At 43.1% G+C, this 21,218-nt stretch overlaps 1 protein-coding gene across 1 annotated transcript in view; it reads left to right on the forward strand.

Annotated features, from left to right (window-relative positions):
* The window catches only part of Ccdc148 (coiled-coil domain containing 148), a 162,615-nt gene that overhangs the window by 10,858 nt on the left and 130,539 nt on the right, over window positions 1–21,218 (forward strand). Inside the window, exons 6-7 of the mRNA XM_042055372.1 lie at window positions 11,053–11,191; window positions 14,784–14,990. Of these exons, the coding sequence (XP_041911306.1) occupies window positions 11,053–11,191; window positions 14,784–14,990 (346 nt within the window). The remainder of the gene's footprint in view (window positions 1–11,052; window positions 11,192–14,783; window positions 14,991–21,218) is intronic.

A 21,218-nucleotide genomic window follows, 5' to 3' on the forward strand; every position in this document is an offset into this window, starting at 1 on the left:
GGGAATACGTGAGCCACATATGTAATTAAAAATTTTTAACCAGTTGTATTAAAAAGAAAAAGGTGAAACTTTCAAATATTGTAACTAATATTTCCAAAATATTATAATTACAACATACAAATATTTTAGATTATTAATGAGCATTACACATACTCTTCATAAAGTTTTTGAAACATGCTTCTACTACAAAGCATGTTAGCATGTTAACACGTGTCCAGCCTCACACGTGCCTGGTGGCTAGCATCTTGGATAGCATGGTTTTAAAGAATGGCCTCATTTATTGCAACGCACTATAAAGCAATCTGAGTACAACAGAGCCCCGCCCTTCGTTTGTCATGCAGGCAAAGCACTGTGGAGTCTGCTTAGGCTGTGTGTCATTAAGAACTCGAAGTTTAATTGCTTGTTTTAGATTCCAAAGAGATTGTGGCTTTAATTTCCTCATATTTGGATGAATTAATCATATGGATGAGACATAATTGTGTGATGGTTCATTTAGCTGTCTCAGATCCAAAGTCAATATGTAGACTACTATAGCAAGATAACAAGTAATTTATAATTTATTGTTGATAGGTATATTAAATTTTATACTGTTGGCTCATAATTAATATTCTGAGATCTGAATCTGAGTGCTGTTTAACAGTGGGGCCTCACGAACATGGCCAATGCTCTAGTATCATGTTTTTCAACTTAATTATTTCCATTTATCCTTTTTGTTGGTTCCATTCAAGACAGTGCTTTAGCACTCGGAGAAAATTTCAGTTTGTGTATTTGTCTCTGAATTCAGAAATAATTACATTACAGAAAATTTTAATGGTGTGGGAGGTCCTTATGCCCATGTATTGCTTTTATTGGTTGATGAATAAAGAACTGCTTTGAGACTATGGCAAGGACAGAACTGAACTAGGCGGGGAAACCTAGGCTGAATGCTGGGAGAAAGAAGGGCGGAGTTAGAGAGAAGCCATGGAGCCACGGGAGATGCTAGGAATTTTACCCAGTAAGTCACAGCCACGTGGTAATATACAGATGAAAAAAATGGGTTAAATTAATATAAGAGTTAGCCAATAAGAAGCCAGAGCTAATGGGCCAAGCAGTGACTTAATTAACAGTTTCTGTGTGATTATTTCTGGTCTAAGCGAGCCGGGCAGTGGGGAAATCAACAAGTGGCCTCCTCCAACATTTTAAAGTAGAAATAAGGTGAAGAAGACCAATGGCATTAATCTAAACCCCAGAGTGATCTTAGAGTAAGATTTGTGTGTATTGTTCATGAAAAGGAAAGTTATGCACATAGCCACTGCTTCCCTATTTAATCCCCCTCGTGCTGTTTTGTTCAATGTTAATAGACTTTCTCCTGCACTTAAGTCACCTGCTAGATATCCTTTTACGAGCAGTTTCTCCTTAGACGCATACTAGTATAATATGCGATTATACAACTTCAACCAATTTCCCATTTTTGAGTAGTAATTACTCTACATTTCAATGTTTAGAAACTTTAGAAATGAATCGGCTTGTCACCGTGTTAACAATTCTGTGATTATTCTGCTTAGATGGCTTCTGGAAGCAGACATTCTGAGTCAAAGGGTGTTAAGAATATTGTTATACTTCCTTTCCAAAAATCAGCCTATGTTAGGTTCTCCTTTTCTTCTCCTTTTAGCTTTTATTTTTGTTCTTAAGTTTTTGAGACAGAATCTCATGGAGTCCAGGCTGGCTTTAAGCTCCTGAACCGTCCGTCCCTCCAAAGCCCTAGTGTTCAGCCTTGTACCGCCGTACCCAGCACAAACTGTAGCAAATTTCACAATTTGGTTCATCTGTAAAAAGTCTCACTATTCAGTTCATCTTCTAAGACTTAGTGATGAGGCCTTGGGTATTGTTATCCTGAGGGAGTATCACCAGGGTCCTGCTCATGGGTTTTCTTTGTGTCCCTATGTTTACCAACATGGTGTACCTCTGTCAGTGTCCGTACCTTTCCCCTTGCATCATTGCAAACTGGGTACTCTGTTGCCTAAAGATGAACTAGGAAAGGCCAGCAGCAGAAGACAACATGGCCTAAGACGCTTGTGTGTCTGTTGCCCGATGAAGACAACAGATGACATGGGCTCACTGATGAAAAGGCCACAAAGCTTCCACACACACGCAGAGTTCCTAGGTCATTCCCATGCAGGCCCCCTGGTTGTCAGTTCAGCGGGGTCTGTCTCTGACTCTTTGGCGGACTTTTGGGTCCCTTATTCCTCATACTTGGTTGCCTAGCCTTAAAACAAGGTGGGGGAGGGTGCTTAATCTTACTACAATTTGGTATGCCATGTTTTGTTACTATCCATGGGAGACCTGCTGGTTTCTGAATCGAAATGGAGTAAGGGAGGAGTGAATGGGGAGCTCAGGAGAGGTGGTGGTGGTGGGGGGGTTGGAGGAAAGGAGGGATGGGAAACTTCGGTCAAGATGCAAAATAAATGACTATAATAAAAACCTTCTAATTATATAAAAAGCAAACCAGAAAATTGCAGCATAACCTGAAAATATGCTCTCAGAGAGGTCGGGAAGGTTCAGTGCCTGAAAACGGTCAGTGTCAAGTTCTGCATGTGGACCTGTGCTGACTGCATGCCAAGAGTGAGTAAGAAAGGGAGAAGCTTCGAGAAAGCCCTGTGATGCTTTGCTCTCCAAGGGTTCGAGCAGTCCCATTGGTTAGCTGACCCAGGCAGGCAGCCAGCATTGGCCACTGCACTCCCACGCTCCTTGGTGCCTTCCCAGGGGAAATTCCTTCCCACTGTAGCTGACATTTGTGGCTGGTGAGGGATGGGTAGGCACTGCAGACAATTTTCTTTTTGTCACATCGCTTTAGTAGCATTGCTACAAAAGAAAATTTTCGTCCAAATTCTAGTTTATAGCTCAATGTTCTCTTACCAGGAACCACATTTGGCAGTTATTCAACCTGCTTTGTGTTTGCTGCAAGAATAAAATATATTTCAGATTACTTTGCCTATGGCAGAGTGCATCCAATCAAGACAAATCATGAATCTCATTTTTAAAAGCTTAAACTTTTTTATTTGTAGGCACACATGTGATATGTGTTGTATGTGAATTCACTCGTGCATGTGATGTGTGTGGAGGCCTGAATACGGCATCAGATCCCCCAGAGCTGGAGATATAGGCAGTTATGGACCACTTGAGAGGAGTGCTTAAAACTGAGTCCCTCGGAGAGCTGCAAACGCTCTTAACTGCGGAGCGATCTCTGTAGCCCCAGGGCTGTGGAATAGGCCACACAGTTCTCCTGGAGTTGGCTGTGTTTAATTTTATTTGCCTGTTAGAAATTGTAAAATGTCAGGGTATCATTCGTTATGTGCCGGTGGTCATGTCAGAGGAGAAACAGGTGGCAGTTGAAGTTCAGGTGACAGCCCACTCACTGGTGGGTGAGTCTCGGCTAGACAAGGCCCGGAGACCAGACTCTAGAATGTCTTTTGCTTCTTCTGTGCCTTTATATGTCTGCTGCTGCCATCTTTCTCTGGTATCTGGCATGGTGTGAATGGGCGTAGGGCGATTCCCCCACTGCCTGTAATGCAGTGTGTTTAGTTCATGGAAACATCCCCTTGTACTGAGCATTTTTACCTGTGGGTTATCATGAAGATGATTTCTTAAGCTGTACTGTCTAATCGATAATAATGTTTAAATAGCGTTTTGATGGTAAAAAAATAAAACAAGGAAATATCACAGCTAGAACACGTGAGTTTCTATTGAGGGGCCATATATGTGGCTTAGGTTCATGATTAAGAAAAACAATTGAGTCCCAGTAGCCCAACTATATTAAGTTCTATTAATCTTAACGCCAGGAGATGTGTTCAGTTTTCAGAATGCATCATAGTTGAAACAAAGCTTCGAAAAAAAAGTCACTTTAAGGTAGACTAAGGTGTTTTGTCAAATAGCTTTGAGGCGAAAACGCCAAGACAACAATCTAAAGTCTTAGAAAGGCACATAGCTGTATGAGGAACTCCTTAAGGTCAGGGAGCAAGAGCAAAGCAGCCCAATTATCATTAGGTGTGCCTTGCTAGGATTGGTTCACGAAAGGTGATGATTAATTCCTCACACCCATTTCTGCCCTCAGTCTCCTGCCGTAAGAAACTACTGATGAGTGGGTCTGCACCCTAAGGATTTAAAAGTAGAGCTGGACTGTTTCCATGTATATAAAAGTTTAGATTTGTGATTCTCTGTATGTGTATATATATATATATATATTATATATTATATATTATATAAAAGTTTAGATTTGTGATTCTCTGAAGATTTCTTATAAGATTACCTTTTGAGACAAGTAATAAGGTGATTGGTCCTCTCTTTGTAACTGAAAAACACAGCCTGGCAGTAAAAGACTACCTTGTTTGCTAACACTCTGTTAATCTGTAACAAGTTGCTCCAGTATGAATGTACCTGGGTTTTGGGGGACAATTTATTTTTTGCCTGTTATTTGTAAAACATTTAATCATGTGAGGGAAACTGCTGTTTGATCAGGGCTTGAACACTCACACAGTTCTTTTGGCATCTAAAGTTTCTATGGAGAGTATGCACGGAGCTTAACAAAATCCTCTTATGACTTTTCATGTTTTTCTTGCTGCTTTTAGGATCCTTTGTTATGTACTTAAAAATGCATGGATGTCTGTTTGTATATGAATGCACATGCGTGCACATTTGTGTGTGTGCTAGATGATGACCTCAGTGTCATCCTTAGGAATGCTGTCCACTTCTTTGGAGATAGACTTTCAATGGTGTTGAGTTTTCGGTTAAACTAGACTGGTTGGCCATTGACCTCCTGGAATTCTGTCACCACCTGCCTCCATCTCGTGCTGGGATTATAGGTGAGTGTTACCATGTCCGGCTTTTCATGTGGTGCTGGAGTCAAGTTCAGATTGTCATGTTTGTGCGGCAGCCACTTCTCTGGGCCTGCCACCTCTTCAGCCCGGCCTTGTGCTTCTAACTGTCCAGAATATATTCTTAGAATGTGTCTTAGTCAAATCGAGTAAAGGGACCTTCTGAACTTCCTGGATCTATAGGTCTACCTGTTGTAAGTTTCAGAACTGTTTGACAGTATTTTGGTGAGTAGACTCTCTATGCTTTTCCCTGTATTCTTCTGGAATACCCATAATGCAAAGGTTTGCTCACTTAATGGTGTCAGATACATCTCAAAGGCCCCTTTCATTCTTTGTAATTTGTATTGCTTTTCTTCTTAAAGATGTGTCTGGATTATTTAAAAATCTGTCTTTAATCTCAGAAACATTTTGTTCTGCTTGATGAATTCTGCGACTGAGGATCTCAACTATATTTTAATTATATTTATTGAGTCCTTAGCTCTAAGTTTTCTAATGACTTTTTTGTATTTATTTGAATTAAAAGTTAATATTGAATTTATATTGTGTATTGCATATTGTTTTGAAGTACATATACATTATGGAGTCCTTTAATAGGTTCCTCAACAAACATTACCTCATACAGTCACTCATTTTCATTTATTTTTGTAACTAGTGTATGAAGTGTGGATTTCATTGTGGTTTATTTCCTGACTGGTTCTTTCTTAGGCTAAGTCTTTGCTGAATGTCATATTCACATGTAGTTTGTTGAATTGTCTATATTTTGCGTTTGTTTTTAGGCAATTCTTTCATGTCTTTTGCTAGGGAGTCGTTGTGTTTCCTTAAGATATCCCGTGTGTCACTTTGCTGTGTCGTGTTTTTGTGACCCTGCATTAACATTTGTGCATCTCACCAGTTGCTTCTATTATTTGTACAGGGTAACTTTTGTGGCAAGTCTATCTCCCAACGATGTTTCCTGGGGTGTTGATTGGACAGTCTGCATTGGCTTTGGTTTGAGTTGGGCACTTGTATAGGGTCTGTGTAACTTCTTCGGCACTTACCAATATTGGTGATATCTGCAGGTGTCTCAGTGTCCAAGCTTGCAGGATTTGGGATTATTATCAGCAGCAGCTGGAATATTCCACTCTGTTGGTATGGGTTTATTGCCTACATTGAATGCCGTGGGTTTGAAGTGACTATTAGTTTCTTCAGGTTGCTGGGATGTTGTCTTCTTATTGGGCCCATGTGTGTTGCTTCATGCCTGGTACTGATTTAAAGTGTATCTGAAGCCTTCAGTATAATTAGCAATAGAAGCTTAGTGAATAAGTGAGTTAACATAGGCTTTTTGGGATGACTCAAACGCATGAAGTTTAATAGATAATTCAACCAGGGTCAAACTGAATGTTTCCATCACAGTTTGCTTTTATACACAGTAATAATGCTCTTACACTAAAGATTTGTCACTCGTATTGGTTTAATAAATTTAATAAATACTGGCTGGCTGGTAGTCAGTAGTCAGGCAGGAAGTAGAGGCGAGGCAACCAGACTATGAGAATTCTGGGGAAGAGGAAAGACAGAGAGGCAGTCACCAGCAGACACAGAGGAAACAAGATGAGAATGACTTACTGTAAAAAGATACCAAGCCACATGGTTAGATATAGACAAGAATTATGGGTGAATTTAAGTTGCAAATGCTAGTTAATAATAAGCCTGAGAAATAGGCCAAAGAGTTTGTGATTAATATAAGCCTCTGTGTGTCTATTTGGGACTGAATTAGCTGCGGGCCTGGGTGGGACAGAAACATCCATCTACATTAGTGCTCTTTGTTTTATGAATGACCTGATTTCCTTCACCTTTTATAAAATCATAATGAAATGGTATGTATGGACCTCAGTGTTTGTAGGAGGAGGCGAGTGAGTGGGGACTGAGTGCCACATGTCTCGGTCTCTGCACACTGAAATCCTGACATGTTAGAGGTGCTTGGTAAACAAGCAAACTGAGGAGTCTGGATGTGCTCTAAGGAAAACAAAAGTTACAATACACCTTTAATTATAAAATTTGGATAGACCAATAAAATAGAAATGGTAAGTAGCTAACAAATTTTTGGTTTGAGGTATTTTTTTAATTAATTTATGTGTTTTTATATGTGTGGGTGTTTTCCTGCATTTATACCTATGCACCATATTCTTGTCTGTTGCTTAGAGAGAGTAGAAGAGCACATCCTATCCCCTGGGATTGGAGATTCAAATGGCTGTGAGCTGCCATGTGGTTCTGGGAATCGAACCTGGGTCTTAGTGCTCTTAACTTCTGGGTCAGTCTCTTGAGCACCTGTCTGAGATTTCTAGTCGCAAAAATTTAGGATCTTTTAGTGTTTAGGAAACTTTAAAACTTAAGCAATTTTCTATTTCAGAAAGTATATATGGGATTTTTAAAAATTAACCATGCAGCTTAGTGTGTTTTGTTGCCTTAATCCCCAGGGAACTGGTTAACTTGAACTTTGTAAGGTAAAAACTAACTCTGCACTTGTTTTTGTAATAAGAAAAAAAAATCAAGGTTTGATTTGTTTAGAAGCACCTGTATGTCGAATATAATTTTATTTTAGAGGCTAAAAGGCATGTTTCTAAGAAATGGCTGCTCTGTTTCTCTGAGGAAACTCTGCTATGATTACACTCACTCTTCTGGATTTTACTGTGCCAGCTCTCTTATCTCTTATCTCTCTGCACATGCATGTGCATGTGTTTGCACAGGTATGTAAGGTCTGTATGCAGTGGTGAATCTTCTCTTACCTCCCAAACAGCAATCTAATGGATATGTGTAGTTGTTCTGTTATTATTGCCCATGTGAATATTTGCCTTAAGATTTAGGCCTGCTTCTCTGGAAACTGCTATAACTATTTTAGAAATGATAATATTATGATATTTAACATGCCATTTCCTTTCAGCATGTTTTTTTAAATTTTACTTTTTATGCACTAGAAAAATGACTTACAACTGGTGTAATTTTAGTAAATAGAACAAGACAGCTGAGATGTGGAGCTTCTCAAATCAACGAGAAGGTCAAAACAGATGTCATTGCTGTACAGTGCTTAGCTTGAAATATCTGGTTTCAATGTTTTATAGTCATCTCAAACATTTAAGTGTTTTAAAATGTCATTAAAATAGCAACTAATTAATACATTCACACAATTTATAAAAGTAAACCAAATGCCACACATTCTTCTGTTGCCTTTGTATTTATTTATAGCAGTGTGTGCTGCTTGATGTGCGCCTGCATTTGCGAAGCATTTCAGTCAATGTTTGCCATTCACACATTGTGGACAGCTACAATCTTGCACCACTATTCGCTAGGCAAAACCCTCCAAGTAATTATGGGTAAGGTTGCTTGTGGATTATGTTAGGCTGAGTTCTGCACAAACAAAACCAAGACAGGCTCCTAGAACACTGGTGTTATTATAGGATGCGCTAAGATTGTGAGGAAGAGGGGAGAATGCCTAGGCAGGAGGGCATCTTGGTGGAGGCTGACTCTGGTGTCAATTGAGCTAGACTGGCACCAGCATTGGCCCCTTTGGAGAGAATTTACCTGGCTGACCTTGTTGACCTATGTCTATAGTCAGCTGCTATTAGCAATTGACCTTAGAAACGGCATGGGAGGGGAGTCTCAGAATTTTCTTCTCTGGCCCAGGAAATTTTTCTACAGAAGAGAAAGGTCTCTAGATGTCACCAGCCAAGACTCACAGTATCTTGGTGATGGAGATCCCCCTAAGAAACAGCCACCATTGTATAGATGGATAGTAGTTTAAAAAGGTCAGACACTTACTGGATAAGGGTTCTGTCCCTATTCCTTCTGGGGAAAAACCCATGTACATATGAATCAGATAAAAATGGAAATACAGCTGTGCTCAAGGCCCTTTGATTTTAGAAATAATTTAAAACATTAATAAGGACGTGGACTTTAGTTCTGGTCTTCTATCACTTGTGGGATGGTACTGAAAAGTTTATCCTGCTAATCACTGTTAAAATGCATGCACGTTACCGTGAGTGAAAATGGTCCTTGAGGGGACCAGAGGCATTGTCCTTGACAACCCGAGGGCACTTTAAATGCCAAGTGTACTCAGGGAAGCTTTTCTCCTGGGTTAATTTTCCTACTTGAGATGTTTTATTTGCAGAAGCCTTTGGCTGTCTGCATATGCAGAACCAATCCAGTTGGAACCAAAACACTCAGTGTATTCATGAATGAATACATTTGATACCTTTCCTGCATTAGATCATTATGACACACTGAACAGTTTCCTTTGAATGGACCATCTCTCACCCTCTCTTTTCATCCCTGGATGTAGTAGGCATGGAGAATTTTCTCTTTTGAAATTGTTTTTCTCTTGCTTCTTATCAGTGGACTGAAGAAACTAGATGACCTTGTGTGAGGATGGTGGGATTCCCATTAGTTACTCTCACTTAAAGGTGTCTTATTTTTTTACAATGTCAAATGTTTCTCAGAGGCAGAAAGATACCTGGAAAAATTGAATTGCATAATTTAAGTTGTAAGATCATTGATAACAGTAGAAATAAACAATGGTGATCTGTCTTGGATCAAAGAAATATTCATTACTATTAATAGTTCCTCTGATTGCATCTGTATTTGATTATTCTAATTTACTTAACGGGAGTAATAATAACATGCAAATAAAATCAGCATATAAAGAGGCATTAATTCAGTTTAGAGTTCAAACTGACAGTGCAACTTTTTCACTTTGCACCAGACTTTGTCAATACTTCATGTAGATCATGAATTATCCCAGCACCTAAAAAGAGTGGGAAGTTGGGGGCGGGGTGCTGGGGAGATGGCTCAGTGTTTAAAAGCACCTCTGGGCAACCCGGGTTCAATCCCCAGCACCCACATGGCATCTTGCAATTGTCTGTAACTCCAGTTCTGTGGGATCTGATACCTTTCTACTAATGCACATAAAATAATGTTAAATAAATTATATATGTAAAAAGTGGTGGGAAGGGACTAGGCATGTTGGAATGGAGTGGACTCATGACTAGGCATGTGCAGGGTCTTATTTACAAGTGATTTCTTGGTAAAGGTCCTTCCACCAAGCTGCATAATTTTGATTACAATTCCTGAAAGCAAAATGGTAGGAGAGAACTGATGATGGAAATCACAAAATAATCCCACACTAGTTCAGAATTATGAATAATAAAGGGTTATTTAAGGGAAATTTAAAGATCACTGTCCTAGGAAACCATTCTCTGTGCAAACAAGAACAGAGTCTAGAAGAGAATGAGTGCACACTTTACAGCTGCATTTACAGTATAAGCGACCATGCCCAAGTGGGCTGGTATCTTAAATGCTATTGGCTGAAGGAGCGGAATGTGCTCCCAAGGCAGAGAACTGACTCCGGTTAGAGGTTCTACAACTTCCTGGGCGCTCATGTACACACACACACACAATGCATGTCATGAAATCAACAAAAACCAAGTTATTATTTAGTCACCAGAAATACAGCATCATTGTTCTTCCCACCACCAGTCAGTGGTGTTATCCACTAAGCAGGAGGTAAAGAGAATAAAGTAAAAGATTATTTGACTTGCCTCGGAGTGCAGACCTCAAATAAATTCCAATCTGTCTTAATTTTCCTTTGTGTAAAATGTTCATCTATTTACATTTGTGCTTTTCTCCAGTGTAGAAATGGGGACTTTGTTGAATAAGAAAAATGCCTTTTTAGTCTTTATCCCTAATAGCTATTTTCCAGTGTTTATCTACTTCGTTCACTGGTGAAGGTTTTTAAAATATTGCTAAAGGCAGAAAAGATCGCTTTGAAAAATAAATTAAAATAAAAAATAGAATACTGCTAAAGGCAAACTAGAACAAATATTAAGAGAATATTGTGTCTCACCAACATCTTCAAGTTGTGCTTGGAACACTGGCAAGATCCAACCAACAACTGAATAAATTCACTGTAGGTAGGCTTAGTACTTCTCTGGAAAGTGGTCAGTGGTTAGCACTAAGGAAAAATGCTTCAGTTGGGCATGTCGGTGCATTCCCATGGTCCTTCTTCATAGGCTTAGGTGGGTAGGGGGGTGACACTGGGGTTCTCTTGAGACCAGCCTGAACAACATAGTAAGACACTATCTTCAAAGAAAACCACCTCCTCTGATTATTATTAGAAGTCCCTTAAAGTCCATGATTGCTCATGTCTGTGTTGTGATGTTTTTATTGCTTCCAGAAACTTCCAGCTAAGTGAAGAAGAGCAGTGGATTTACCAGGCTGTCTTAGATCAGTACCCTGGAAATCTCCTTGGCAGAAGGACTCTGTACTTGGACATGTTACAAAGATACTTTCCTCACAAACCTAGACATCTTTTGGTGAGCGCATCCGGATGATGAATGTGTATATCCTACGTGCCTGTGAATTGCAGGGTTTAGTGGTTCCTAGTTAGTAAGACAAATTTATGTTTTGGTGGTTTAAAAGAAAATAACCTCCAAAGGGAGTGGCACTATTAAGAGGTGTGGCCTGTTGAAGGAAGTGTGTCATTGAGGGGGCAGGCTTTGAGGTCTCTTCATCTCTAGCTTCCTTCAGTGTGTCAGTCAGTCAACTTCCTGTTTCCCTGCAAGACATAGCATCCTCAGCTCCAGCACCATGTCTGCCTGCACACACACTGCCATGCTCCCCTATCCCGATCATAATGGATTGAACCTCTGGAACTGTAAGTGAGCCACCCTCATGAAATGCTTTCTTTATGCGTTGCCATGGTCATGGTGTCTCTCCACAGCAGAGAAAACCCTGAGATGCTAGTGCTCTGAGAAGTTTTTATTCCCCCACTATAGAAGACACAGGTTGCAAGCCTCTGTGGGTCCTGTTTTAAGTCCATAAAGTCTGGAGAAAGGCCAGGGCCAGTACTGTGCCCTCACTTGCCCGAAGACCTTCCCCACAGTTTCTCAGCTGAAGAACAGCAGTTTCTCCCCTGGCATTCACCCCACTCCTTACCTGCTCACTATGGAGATTCTGCCGTATCTGGCGCTTGCCTGAAACTGGAATGCCTGCCTTCTTCCCATAGATCCCGGTCCACTTTCATCTTAGGCCTGGGAGAACCAGCATTTACCCTGGGAAATCTTACTGGCCTCTATTACCACAGCTCTGCCTGCTTCCCACATAGTACCAACCACAAATGCCACCTCAGGGACCAAAGACACAACTAAAAGTTACCTGAGAAGAAACTGGGAAATTAGTATTTCATGCTGTAGTGGGCATGGCTATGATATCAAGAATCTAAAAATTACTATGTTCCCAATCAACTCAGTATAACTTCCCTGATAACACACATGAGCCGGGCTGTGAAATGTCACATGGGTCCCTTTTAAACCATTTCAAATGAAGAAGCCAATCGTATGCGCTCACGCGCGTCTGGAAATGACTTCCTGTGAAAGTCCTTCAGTGCATGAGACAAAGGATGAAGCGCCATCGCTATCATTAATGTCTGCCGAGGAAACGGGAGAGTACACTGCTGGTGTGGCCGCCATCTCCCTTCTTCCCCGTCTCCATCCCACTCGCCAACCCTGTGTAGCAAATATCTGTTTAATTTTTCGAGATAAAAACAATTTTGTTTATTTTATGCATTCTTCATGCCTTTCACATCATGCCCCTAGATCCCATTCATCCCCCCACCCCATCCCTTTGTATCTGCTCCCTGCCTTTGCAACTGCCCCCCCCCCCGCCCCATGCAATAAAAATAAAATTAAAGAGAAAAGAAAAACCTCATTGTGGAAGCTGCAGTGTGACACAGTGAGTCACATAGGACACCCTTTAGTCCATACATCTTTACTTGCAAATGCTCATTGTAGAGTCATCGGCCTGGTTCGAGGCCTCTGGTTTCTGCTACACAATCAATACTGGGCCCTCACTGGGACTCCTCTTGGATATCCTGTTGTTTTTTGTTGTGGAGGTGGAGGTCCTGCAGCTTTGGATCTGCAGGACTGGCCCCCTTCAGGTGCTCCTACAGATCATAGATGGGATAGATGTTGGGATAGGCCAACTCATAGCCCTGGTTCTGGGTCTAGGTGGTAGCCGAGTTTGCCAGCCCATCAACTTTCCTATATCCTCACCACCCCGGGTGAGCTCTCCAGGGCTGCCCTGGCTGGTTCACCAGATGCAGCACAGCCTCCAGGTCGGCTCACCGGCACACCTAACACCACCAGCGTCAGTTCTGCTTCGCTGCCAGCGGAGGTGCAGGAGTCACTCTGATTGCTGCAGCTGGTGAGGGGCAGGGACAGCTCTCCCGCTCTCATGACCCAGAGGCCAGCTTTCTGAACTGCCATAGGTGGTGATGGGTAAGGGGGACATTTTCTCCTGGCCCACACTGTTGTACGGCAGGTGAGGGGCAGGGACAGCTCTTCCCCTCTCATGCCCTCAGAACCAGCTTGCCTATGCCCCCTCAAACAGGGTCAGCTCTATTGTGCTGCCCAGGTAAGGTATAGGACCTGCTGTCCCAAGTGTTGCAGCCCGCGAGGGGCAGGACCAACTCTGCACAGCCCTATCCTCTTCACCTTCAGTATCATCAGGAGCCAAGGACAACAACCCAGACTGGGGCTGCAGCAGGGCCACACACCCGGACATGAGCCTTGGCAGCAGATTAGGCCTGAGCATCTCCATGGTCCCTTGTGGCGCAAGCAGACCAGGCCACACCTCCTTCACCTCTTCAGATCTGCCTCTCTCCACAGGAAATGAACTCTCTCTCTCTCTCTTTTTCTCTCTCTCATTTGCTCACCACAGTATGTGGCGGGGCAGGCCCCGGAGGCATTCTCTCACCACCCCAGGCCAGGCTTGTGGGCCTCCTTCCCTTGACGGTGCTGGGTCAGGTCCCCATGTAGTAAATATTTAATTTTGGTCTTTAAGTAACTCATTATAGATCATTAAAAAGTTCTTAATTGATCAAATTAGGTTTCTTTTTATTCCCTCTTAGTTCTGTTTGCCTCTGCAGCCAGCCATCAAGCGTAACTCTAGATTTTTATATTTTATTACTATTGATGTGATAAAGACTTTTACATTTACTTTCTACGTTGGATTGATCACCATATATTTCTGCACAGCATGTGCTTCCTTTCCTCGATGCTTGACAGATGTTGAGTGTATTTTTAGCTTCATAGAACAAAGCTAAGAAGTGTACAGACTGTGTGCTGTAGCTGGTTCAAGTCAGACCATGGCCTGCTCCATCCTGATCCTAATTAATTCCACCTGAAGCATTGCTTTATGTGGGGCATATCTTATCTTTTCTTCCTAAACCCTAGCCACGTAGGGATCAAATAACTGATCCGACTCAGAGGTGTGGGACATACTAGGAAAGGGAAAGGTCCCTTCCAGCGGCGACTCTTGTTTTCTGAATCCCCTGCAGCCATTTCATACACACCAGACTCCCCCATCTCTGCGCTTCCCCCAGCACTCTGTGCCTCCCAGGGAAGAGGTGCCTGCGCCCCTCCCTCCCCACAAGAAGCCATGTCCCTCATGCGGGGGAGTCCGGAAGGTGTTATCACCAGAACTACTCTTAAGCATCCTCACAGCTGATCACTTTAGTGACAAAAGGCGAAACTGTGACTTTCTACGATTATCATGGCACTAGAAAGTGTTTTATCAAAGTATGCTGTTTAAGGGAAACATAATGTAATCATTTAAAATACCAAAATTGATTTAAAGTGGAATATTTAAAATTGCATATGGGAGACAGATTGCTCTCCGCTGAAACATTGCCATTTAGAATATAGAGTCAGTGGTACCATTAGTTGCCAACTTAGGCACAGTCTCCAAAGACTGGAGCTCGTGTCTTGTTCCTGGTCATGGTGAAGATGTTTGTCCCTACTTGTTCAAAAGCCTTGATTATAATGAAGTTTATCCATTTCCTAACAGTGACATAAAATCCAGGCCTGTTTCAGAATGCTAAGTCACTGCTGTCTGTTACCTTTGTAGGTAGAACATGAGAAATACTGTGACCAGTATCACTTTGCTGGAGAGCAGAGAAGAATCCTGATAGACAATTGGACCAAAAGCAGGAAAGACTTCATACAGAAAGCTCTGCTGACCCTCCTCGAGGCCTGTGCAGCCCATGAAATGGAGAGCACGCTGGCCAAGGACAGGAAACGGCAGCAGGAGCTGTGTGCTGATCTTAAGGCCAAGGTACGCCGTTGCAATGGGTGCTTTGATACCAGGGTGGACACTAAGAATCTACCAATGCCAGGTGGTGGTGGTGCACGTCGTTAATCCCAGCAGTCAGGAGGCAGAGACAGAGTTCAAGGTCAGCCTGGTCTACTGAGTGAGTTCGAGGACAGTCAGAGCTACACAGAGAAACCCTTTCTCCAAAACCAAAAACAAAAGTCTACATCTGTCCAAATTCTACTTGAAGCTCACTCTCTGGAAAGCCCATCTTGATGAGAACTGTAGGATATTGCAATTCATTCAGGTAAAAAATGGCCAGCATTCAGCACTTCTCTATAAAGCTCAACCTAAAGTTACCGTAACAGGATGTCAATATTGAAATGTTGATGGTGACATCTAACATCGGCCAGAGGTGCTTCCAGGTGTGGCTAGATGGACCTGTCTGACACTGAGCCAGACCCTGTTCACGTGGAAGAGCTGAAATGGCCAAGAAGATTCCTATGGCACATGCAGTGGCCGTGTGTAGCCCTCAGCAAGGTGTGAGGTTGTAGCTGGGGCTTTGTTCCTCCTCTGAGCCAGTGAGGGGGCTTCAGTATGCTCAGCGAGCTTATGGTAGGAGGGACAGAGTGTGGGTGTCTGCTGTACACAGGCAGATGCAGAGATGCTGTCTCCATGTGAGACCTGAAGGCACATGTTGCCGCTCTGCTGGAGCAAGTGCATGGTCCTCTGCAGTTACAGGGGCCACTGAACAAGTTGTGTTCACATGCAACAAGATACAGTCATCTTGGTTTACTAATATAGGGGGACACAGCAAGAAGTTTTATTCTCTTAATAGAAAAGCCTGACAAGTATTATGGTATAGTTCTAATATATCTAAAAAAAATGCCTGTTTGAAAAAAAATTAGAAACATGCTGGCTTGACATGTTTTAAAAAGTAGGGAGATTTCCTTTTCATGAGTTTAGAACCTAAGAAAGTAGAAGTTGCCTCTTCTAGGCTGATCTCCCTCAGGCTACAGAGCTGGCACGTGTTTCTTGCCCTTGGAGACTGACAGGGAACACAGGGTCAGGGGCTGGGCAAGTCCTTGCACTGCTAGACTGCCTCTGCGAGCATTGCCATTCGCCCTTGATCTGTGCCATGAGCCATGCTGTGCTGCTCTGGGGTAACTATGTGCAGCCAGGCTCTTAAGTGAGCGATGGAGTGAAGTTCACTTATTCTACTCCACGGAAACATTGAGTACGATATAGTGCATATAAAACACATTTCTGTGCCTCAGAAGCTTGCTCATGGCTTACCTCTCTTCTGGCTTCATCTCTCTGGATGTGTTTTGTCTACTCCAGGGTTTGATGCACAGCAAACCATTGAGGATATAGCCTCTATTGCTCCTTATGCTCATTGTATTTTGTTTGTACCTTGTTTCACATTGGAGTAATTTGTTCTTTTTAGTGTTGTGTAGTATTCTATTTTATACACATACAGTTTATTTATATGGTTTTCCTATGTTTTGCTATTCCGAACAGAATCAGACATGCCTTCCTGAACAGACATGCTTATTTCTGTTGCATCTGGGGAAGCAGAGCGGGTGGATGACAAGGTTTGTGTGGCGGTAGCTTGAGTGAACAAGGCTTAAATAGTTCCCCAAAGAGGCTATACAGCTTTTCAGCCGACATCCTCCATGTCCCGTTTTCACTAGTCTTGCCTCAGCCAGAGCTCATGCTGGTCGCTGAGGGCCTACAGCTTCCACATGCATTTAAAGTAAAGACCGAGCACCTTGATGCTCACCGTCCAGCCACTGAACCTTCCACTCAAGTCTTAGCTGCTCCTCTTAGGTCCCCTGAATTTCTGTTCCTCATTGTGTGCTCTATACGTATTCTCCCTATGCGTTCTGTTTCTTTTTATTTTCTCCCAGTCCACTGCTTGTCCCTTTACTCTTTTGGCAATGTCCTTGGATGAGCAAAACTTAACGGTGTTTTGTCTCTGCAGTTCATTCCTTCTTATGCCTGATGCAGGTACCTCTGTCCAGTTATTCCCTTCATGATGGCTGTGACTTTATTGTGTGACAGGGAGCTTTAGACTTTCCTGTGACTCTCTGGCCTCTCACTCTGCCCCTTTCCCTGCACTAGGTTGTCACTGGACACTGGGCGCTAGTGCCTCCAGGGAAGGGGTGCTCTCCCTGCCTCTTTATCCACAGTCCCTGGGCCTTGGCGCTCAGCCTCTCCAGTGACCCTGAGGACATTTTCCCTCATGACAAACTGCCTGGTGCCTTTAGTGGTTCTTGTTGCGGAGATACTTTCCTGCCATGCTCAGAAGAGGATCTTTTCCTTCTCTTTCCAGCTCCAAAAGGTCTGTTGGCCTGCTCTGTGTGCTTGCTGCCCTTCCCCATGTATCTGTAATATGCCCCTCCCACTTTCAGTTCCTCCCTTGTACATTTGCATTGCCATTAGAGACTCCCTTTCCTTGGAGACCCTGACCCCAATCTCTTTTTTCTGAGCACTCTGAGATGGGCGCAGCAGAGTCAGAGAGTGGGCACAAATTCCCCAGTGTCTGTCACTTCTGCCGGCGCTAGCCTTTCATGCTCTGCTAAATCATCAAAATGTGAAAATCATTAAAATTTATCAGTTCATTACAGAGGCCTAGCTGCCGTCTTCCTGCACCTCTGCACAGTGACCTCATCTGCAGGTGCTCTGCTGTAGGTGAGCCACCTCGCATGTTACCTGTGTCCTTAGAGGCCTCTGTCCTAACTCAATTATGGCCCTGTGGTCTCTGCTGATGGGTTTGTGAAAAATTCTGATGAAGGTGAATCAGCTTTTGAATTTTTTTGCTGTGCAAGTAGGAGTGACATTCTTTTCAACTTTTTATTCCCAAATGGAAGCTGCAAAGATCTTAATGAAATCCTGCTCATCAATGTTTTAGGTGTCCTAGTTAGAGTGTTGGCCAGTTGTAAGAGGTCATTTTCAAGGGTATCCTGCCCAGGCAGGATTTTTGTGCCTACCTGGATCCCCAAACAAAGGTATGTAACCCCCAAACTAAGGTAGAATGACAAGAAGTGACAACCTGATAGGCTAGTAAGATGAAAATGTGCAGGACCCAGTAGGGACACTTTTTAGGGACGGTTCAGCTAGCAATCAAGGCGATGGCCTTGCTAGGGCAGCAAAAGTCAGCATTAGCCACCAGCTGTCAGTGACATCAGAGGACCGTGCTTGATTCCCCTTGTCAGGCCTTCCCTCTTCCTTTTTTGTGGGACCCAGAGGGCAAAGGTTCCAGGAAACGAAAAGAGAAGTCTTTTTGGGATCATAGAGGAAAGGCCCCTGATCTACTGGACCTGGATTCTGATGTCTGAGAGTGTGTTTTCTGATTTACAGCCCCTATTCTGTTGAATTCAGACCTGGGGGCTCTATAGGACTTATAGACCCCAGTTTGTGACCAAGTGCTACTTTGATTATTTCCCATACATCACGCTGTCCAGTGTGTCCTCAGCACACTGAGGCCCTCCTGATCTCCATAGAGTGACAGTCTGCTCAATCCCAAGCTTCAGCTGACATGTGAGGGGAGCTGCAGTGCCTGGTGGACTGGGAGACAGCACAGGCACAGTCTCTCCAGGGAGATGTGACCACAAAAGGCTACCAGGGTTTGGATTTGAGTGTGTCAACCAAGGTTTGTGTGCTGGGAGGTGGGCATGGTAGAAGGTAGTTAGGTCACGGGAACACTACCTGGGCAGACAGTTAGGTCACAGGAACACTACCTGGGCAGACAGGTCACGGGAACACTACCTGGGCAGACAGTTAGGTCACGGGAACACTACCTGGGCAGACAGTTAGGTCACGGGAACACTACCTGGGCAGACAGTTAGGTCTCGGGAACACTACCTGGGCAGACAGTGACTGGTGCTCTTCCCAGTGTCCATTCACTCTTGTGAGAATGTGCTATTTTAAAGCAAGGTATGCACCCTCTTGCATGCCGTCAGCTCTCTTTCTGCTTCTCCATCATGATGTGAAGCCGCTGGATATACTCCTTAGGATACCAGCACCATGCTAATTGGACCCTCCAGCCATCAGCATTGCGAGACAAAATTCTTTAGGAGTTAACTTCAGATGTTCTGTTATAGCAACAGAAAACAGACAAGGGTGAACGAATGCACCCGCCAGCAGGTGAGTGGGATTAAAAGGGGGAGACATATGAACCCAAAGTTGTGGTGAAGTAGATTTTATTGTCCTGCAGATAGAGTGTTGCCATCAGAATTTGCATTCCTAATGGGGGCTAGGACTCAGTAAATAGCTAAGATGAAGATGTATTATAAAAGGAAAGATAAATCTGTACACTGTGCAGTAATTTACAATGTTCAATTATGTCTACAATTTTTGACATGGAAGAAACCGTGAGATTTATTTCTTCAGTATCAGTTTATAGCTGAAAGCAGAGTCCTGAAAGATGAAGGAACTGCCTAGGGTTCATACTCACTCATTCAGCTTGAAATTCAACACTATCTATCTCGGCCCCACACAAGTTTGCATACAAAGAACACCACAGAATAATGGAAGGTATTTATTATCCTGTTGGCCCCAGGTGTGCTATGTATTAGACCCACAGAATGTGGGAAAAATATTACTTCATTGTATCATAAATTTGACCTTTCAAAAACTAATACACTAGCTATGATAAACATTAATTAAACATTTAACCATAATTTTGTTCTCAGGCTTAGAATTTAAAAGGTCTTTGGGGAAGTGAGTTAGATGATTTATGTCTTAAGAAAAGCACTAAAGAAATTTTGGAATGCTGAATGCCTGTTCTTTGTCTTTTTGGTGGTCTGTCAGTAATGGCTGCTATCGCAAAGTAGAGCTGGTTAGGCCTCTCACTCTCAGGATGAGACAGGGCGAAGCATTCGCTCATATCTCCTACTCCCACAAATCGTGCAGCCCTTCCCTGTGTCCAGCTCAGACCATCCTGTTAGTTTTACAGGCAATTCTTCCATTCCATCTTCACAGTTCAACCGAGGAGGCTTCCCTAAGATGTCTAGGTCTAGCCAGTGACTTTGCTTCCATGCCAAGTGACTGTGTATGGCTGTGGAGAAGACACCAATCTCTAGATTCTCATGCCCCCTGGGAAGCATGCCCTCTTTCTGCCCATCCCTTTTGTGACTATTATAATGCCCACCTGCACTCTCCTAACACTATGCACCCGATGCCTGGACTCAGCGAAAGACAACCGCCTGGTTATCAAGAAAATTATATCATTGGGAAATGAAATCACCCCTCTTCATTTCCTCACACCACATGTTTTTCTGCTCCTGGCCAGGCTTCCTGTGAAAGTTCCAAACAATGCCACCTGCATGTTCAGGTTCAGTCTTCCCGAACACTTGCTGCTTTTCCACCCAACACTGGAGCCTGTAGACTTCCTAATTGCGTTTTCATGTCCCTCAATCTTTTTAGTGTTTTCTCTGCAGGGAAACCTCAGGTCTCAAAGTCGTGCTCTGCACCTAGGGAGTCCACAGGTTCTCAAGAAGTCATTTAGCTATCCATTAGGGGTGAACCCTCACTGATACAGAACGGTTTAGACTTCGCTGCTGATCTTGCTGCCTTCGTCCAGCCATTCTGTCCAGGGCTGAAGAGCAAGCCGCCTACTCCGTTCCCACCACCCAAGAGAGCACGTGAGCCAGAGAGGGTGAGACCCTCTCCCTACGCTTTTAATTTGTCGCGTCCACAGACAACACCACGCTATCGGATTCGTAAACCCCAAAAGTCATTGGTTAAAGGAATCAAAATCCCCCCCCAAAAAATCAACCTTCCTATAGCATTCTTCCTGTTTCTCAGACCTCTAGTTTTTTGTGCAAGGTTATAGGTTGACCCCATGTGACCTAACCCATTAAGTTTTCATCCCCATGCTGCTCCTCTCCATGTGCTCTGTCAATCACCCAGCTCTCTCCATCTTTTTTCTTTACTTCTATTAAGGACCTCCCATTGCCATGTCCTAGGTCTCCTTGCTCACCCAGAGTTCTAGAACCCTGGTATCCTCCGAGTTTCTTCCTTGGCTCATTGTTTTGTTGTCCACTCTTCTCTCAGATATTTTCCAAGCCCTGAATAAGTGTCTCCTGCCTTTGCCTAGTGACACACTGATTATATTAATTTTAGATATCTCCAGATGCCTCAAGCACAACATCAAAAATGGAAATCTTGAGTTTCTTATGGTAAATGGTGCTTTTTTTTTCCCCCTTGAAACTTGGCTGCCTTCTTCTCCCTCACCGTTACATTCAT

Source organism: Arvicola amphibius, chromosome 7 (genome assembly GCF_903992535.2).
Source record: "Arvicola amphibius chromosome 7, mArvAmp1.2, whole genome shotgun sequence".
Taxonomy (NCBI): domain Eukaryota; kingdom Metazoa; phylum Chordata; class Mammalia; order Rodentia; family Cricetidae; genus Arvicola; species Arvicola amphibius.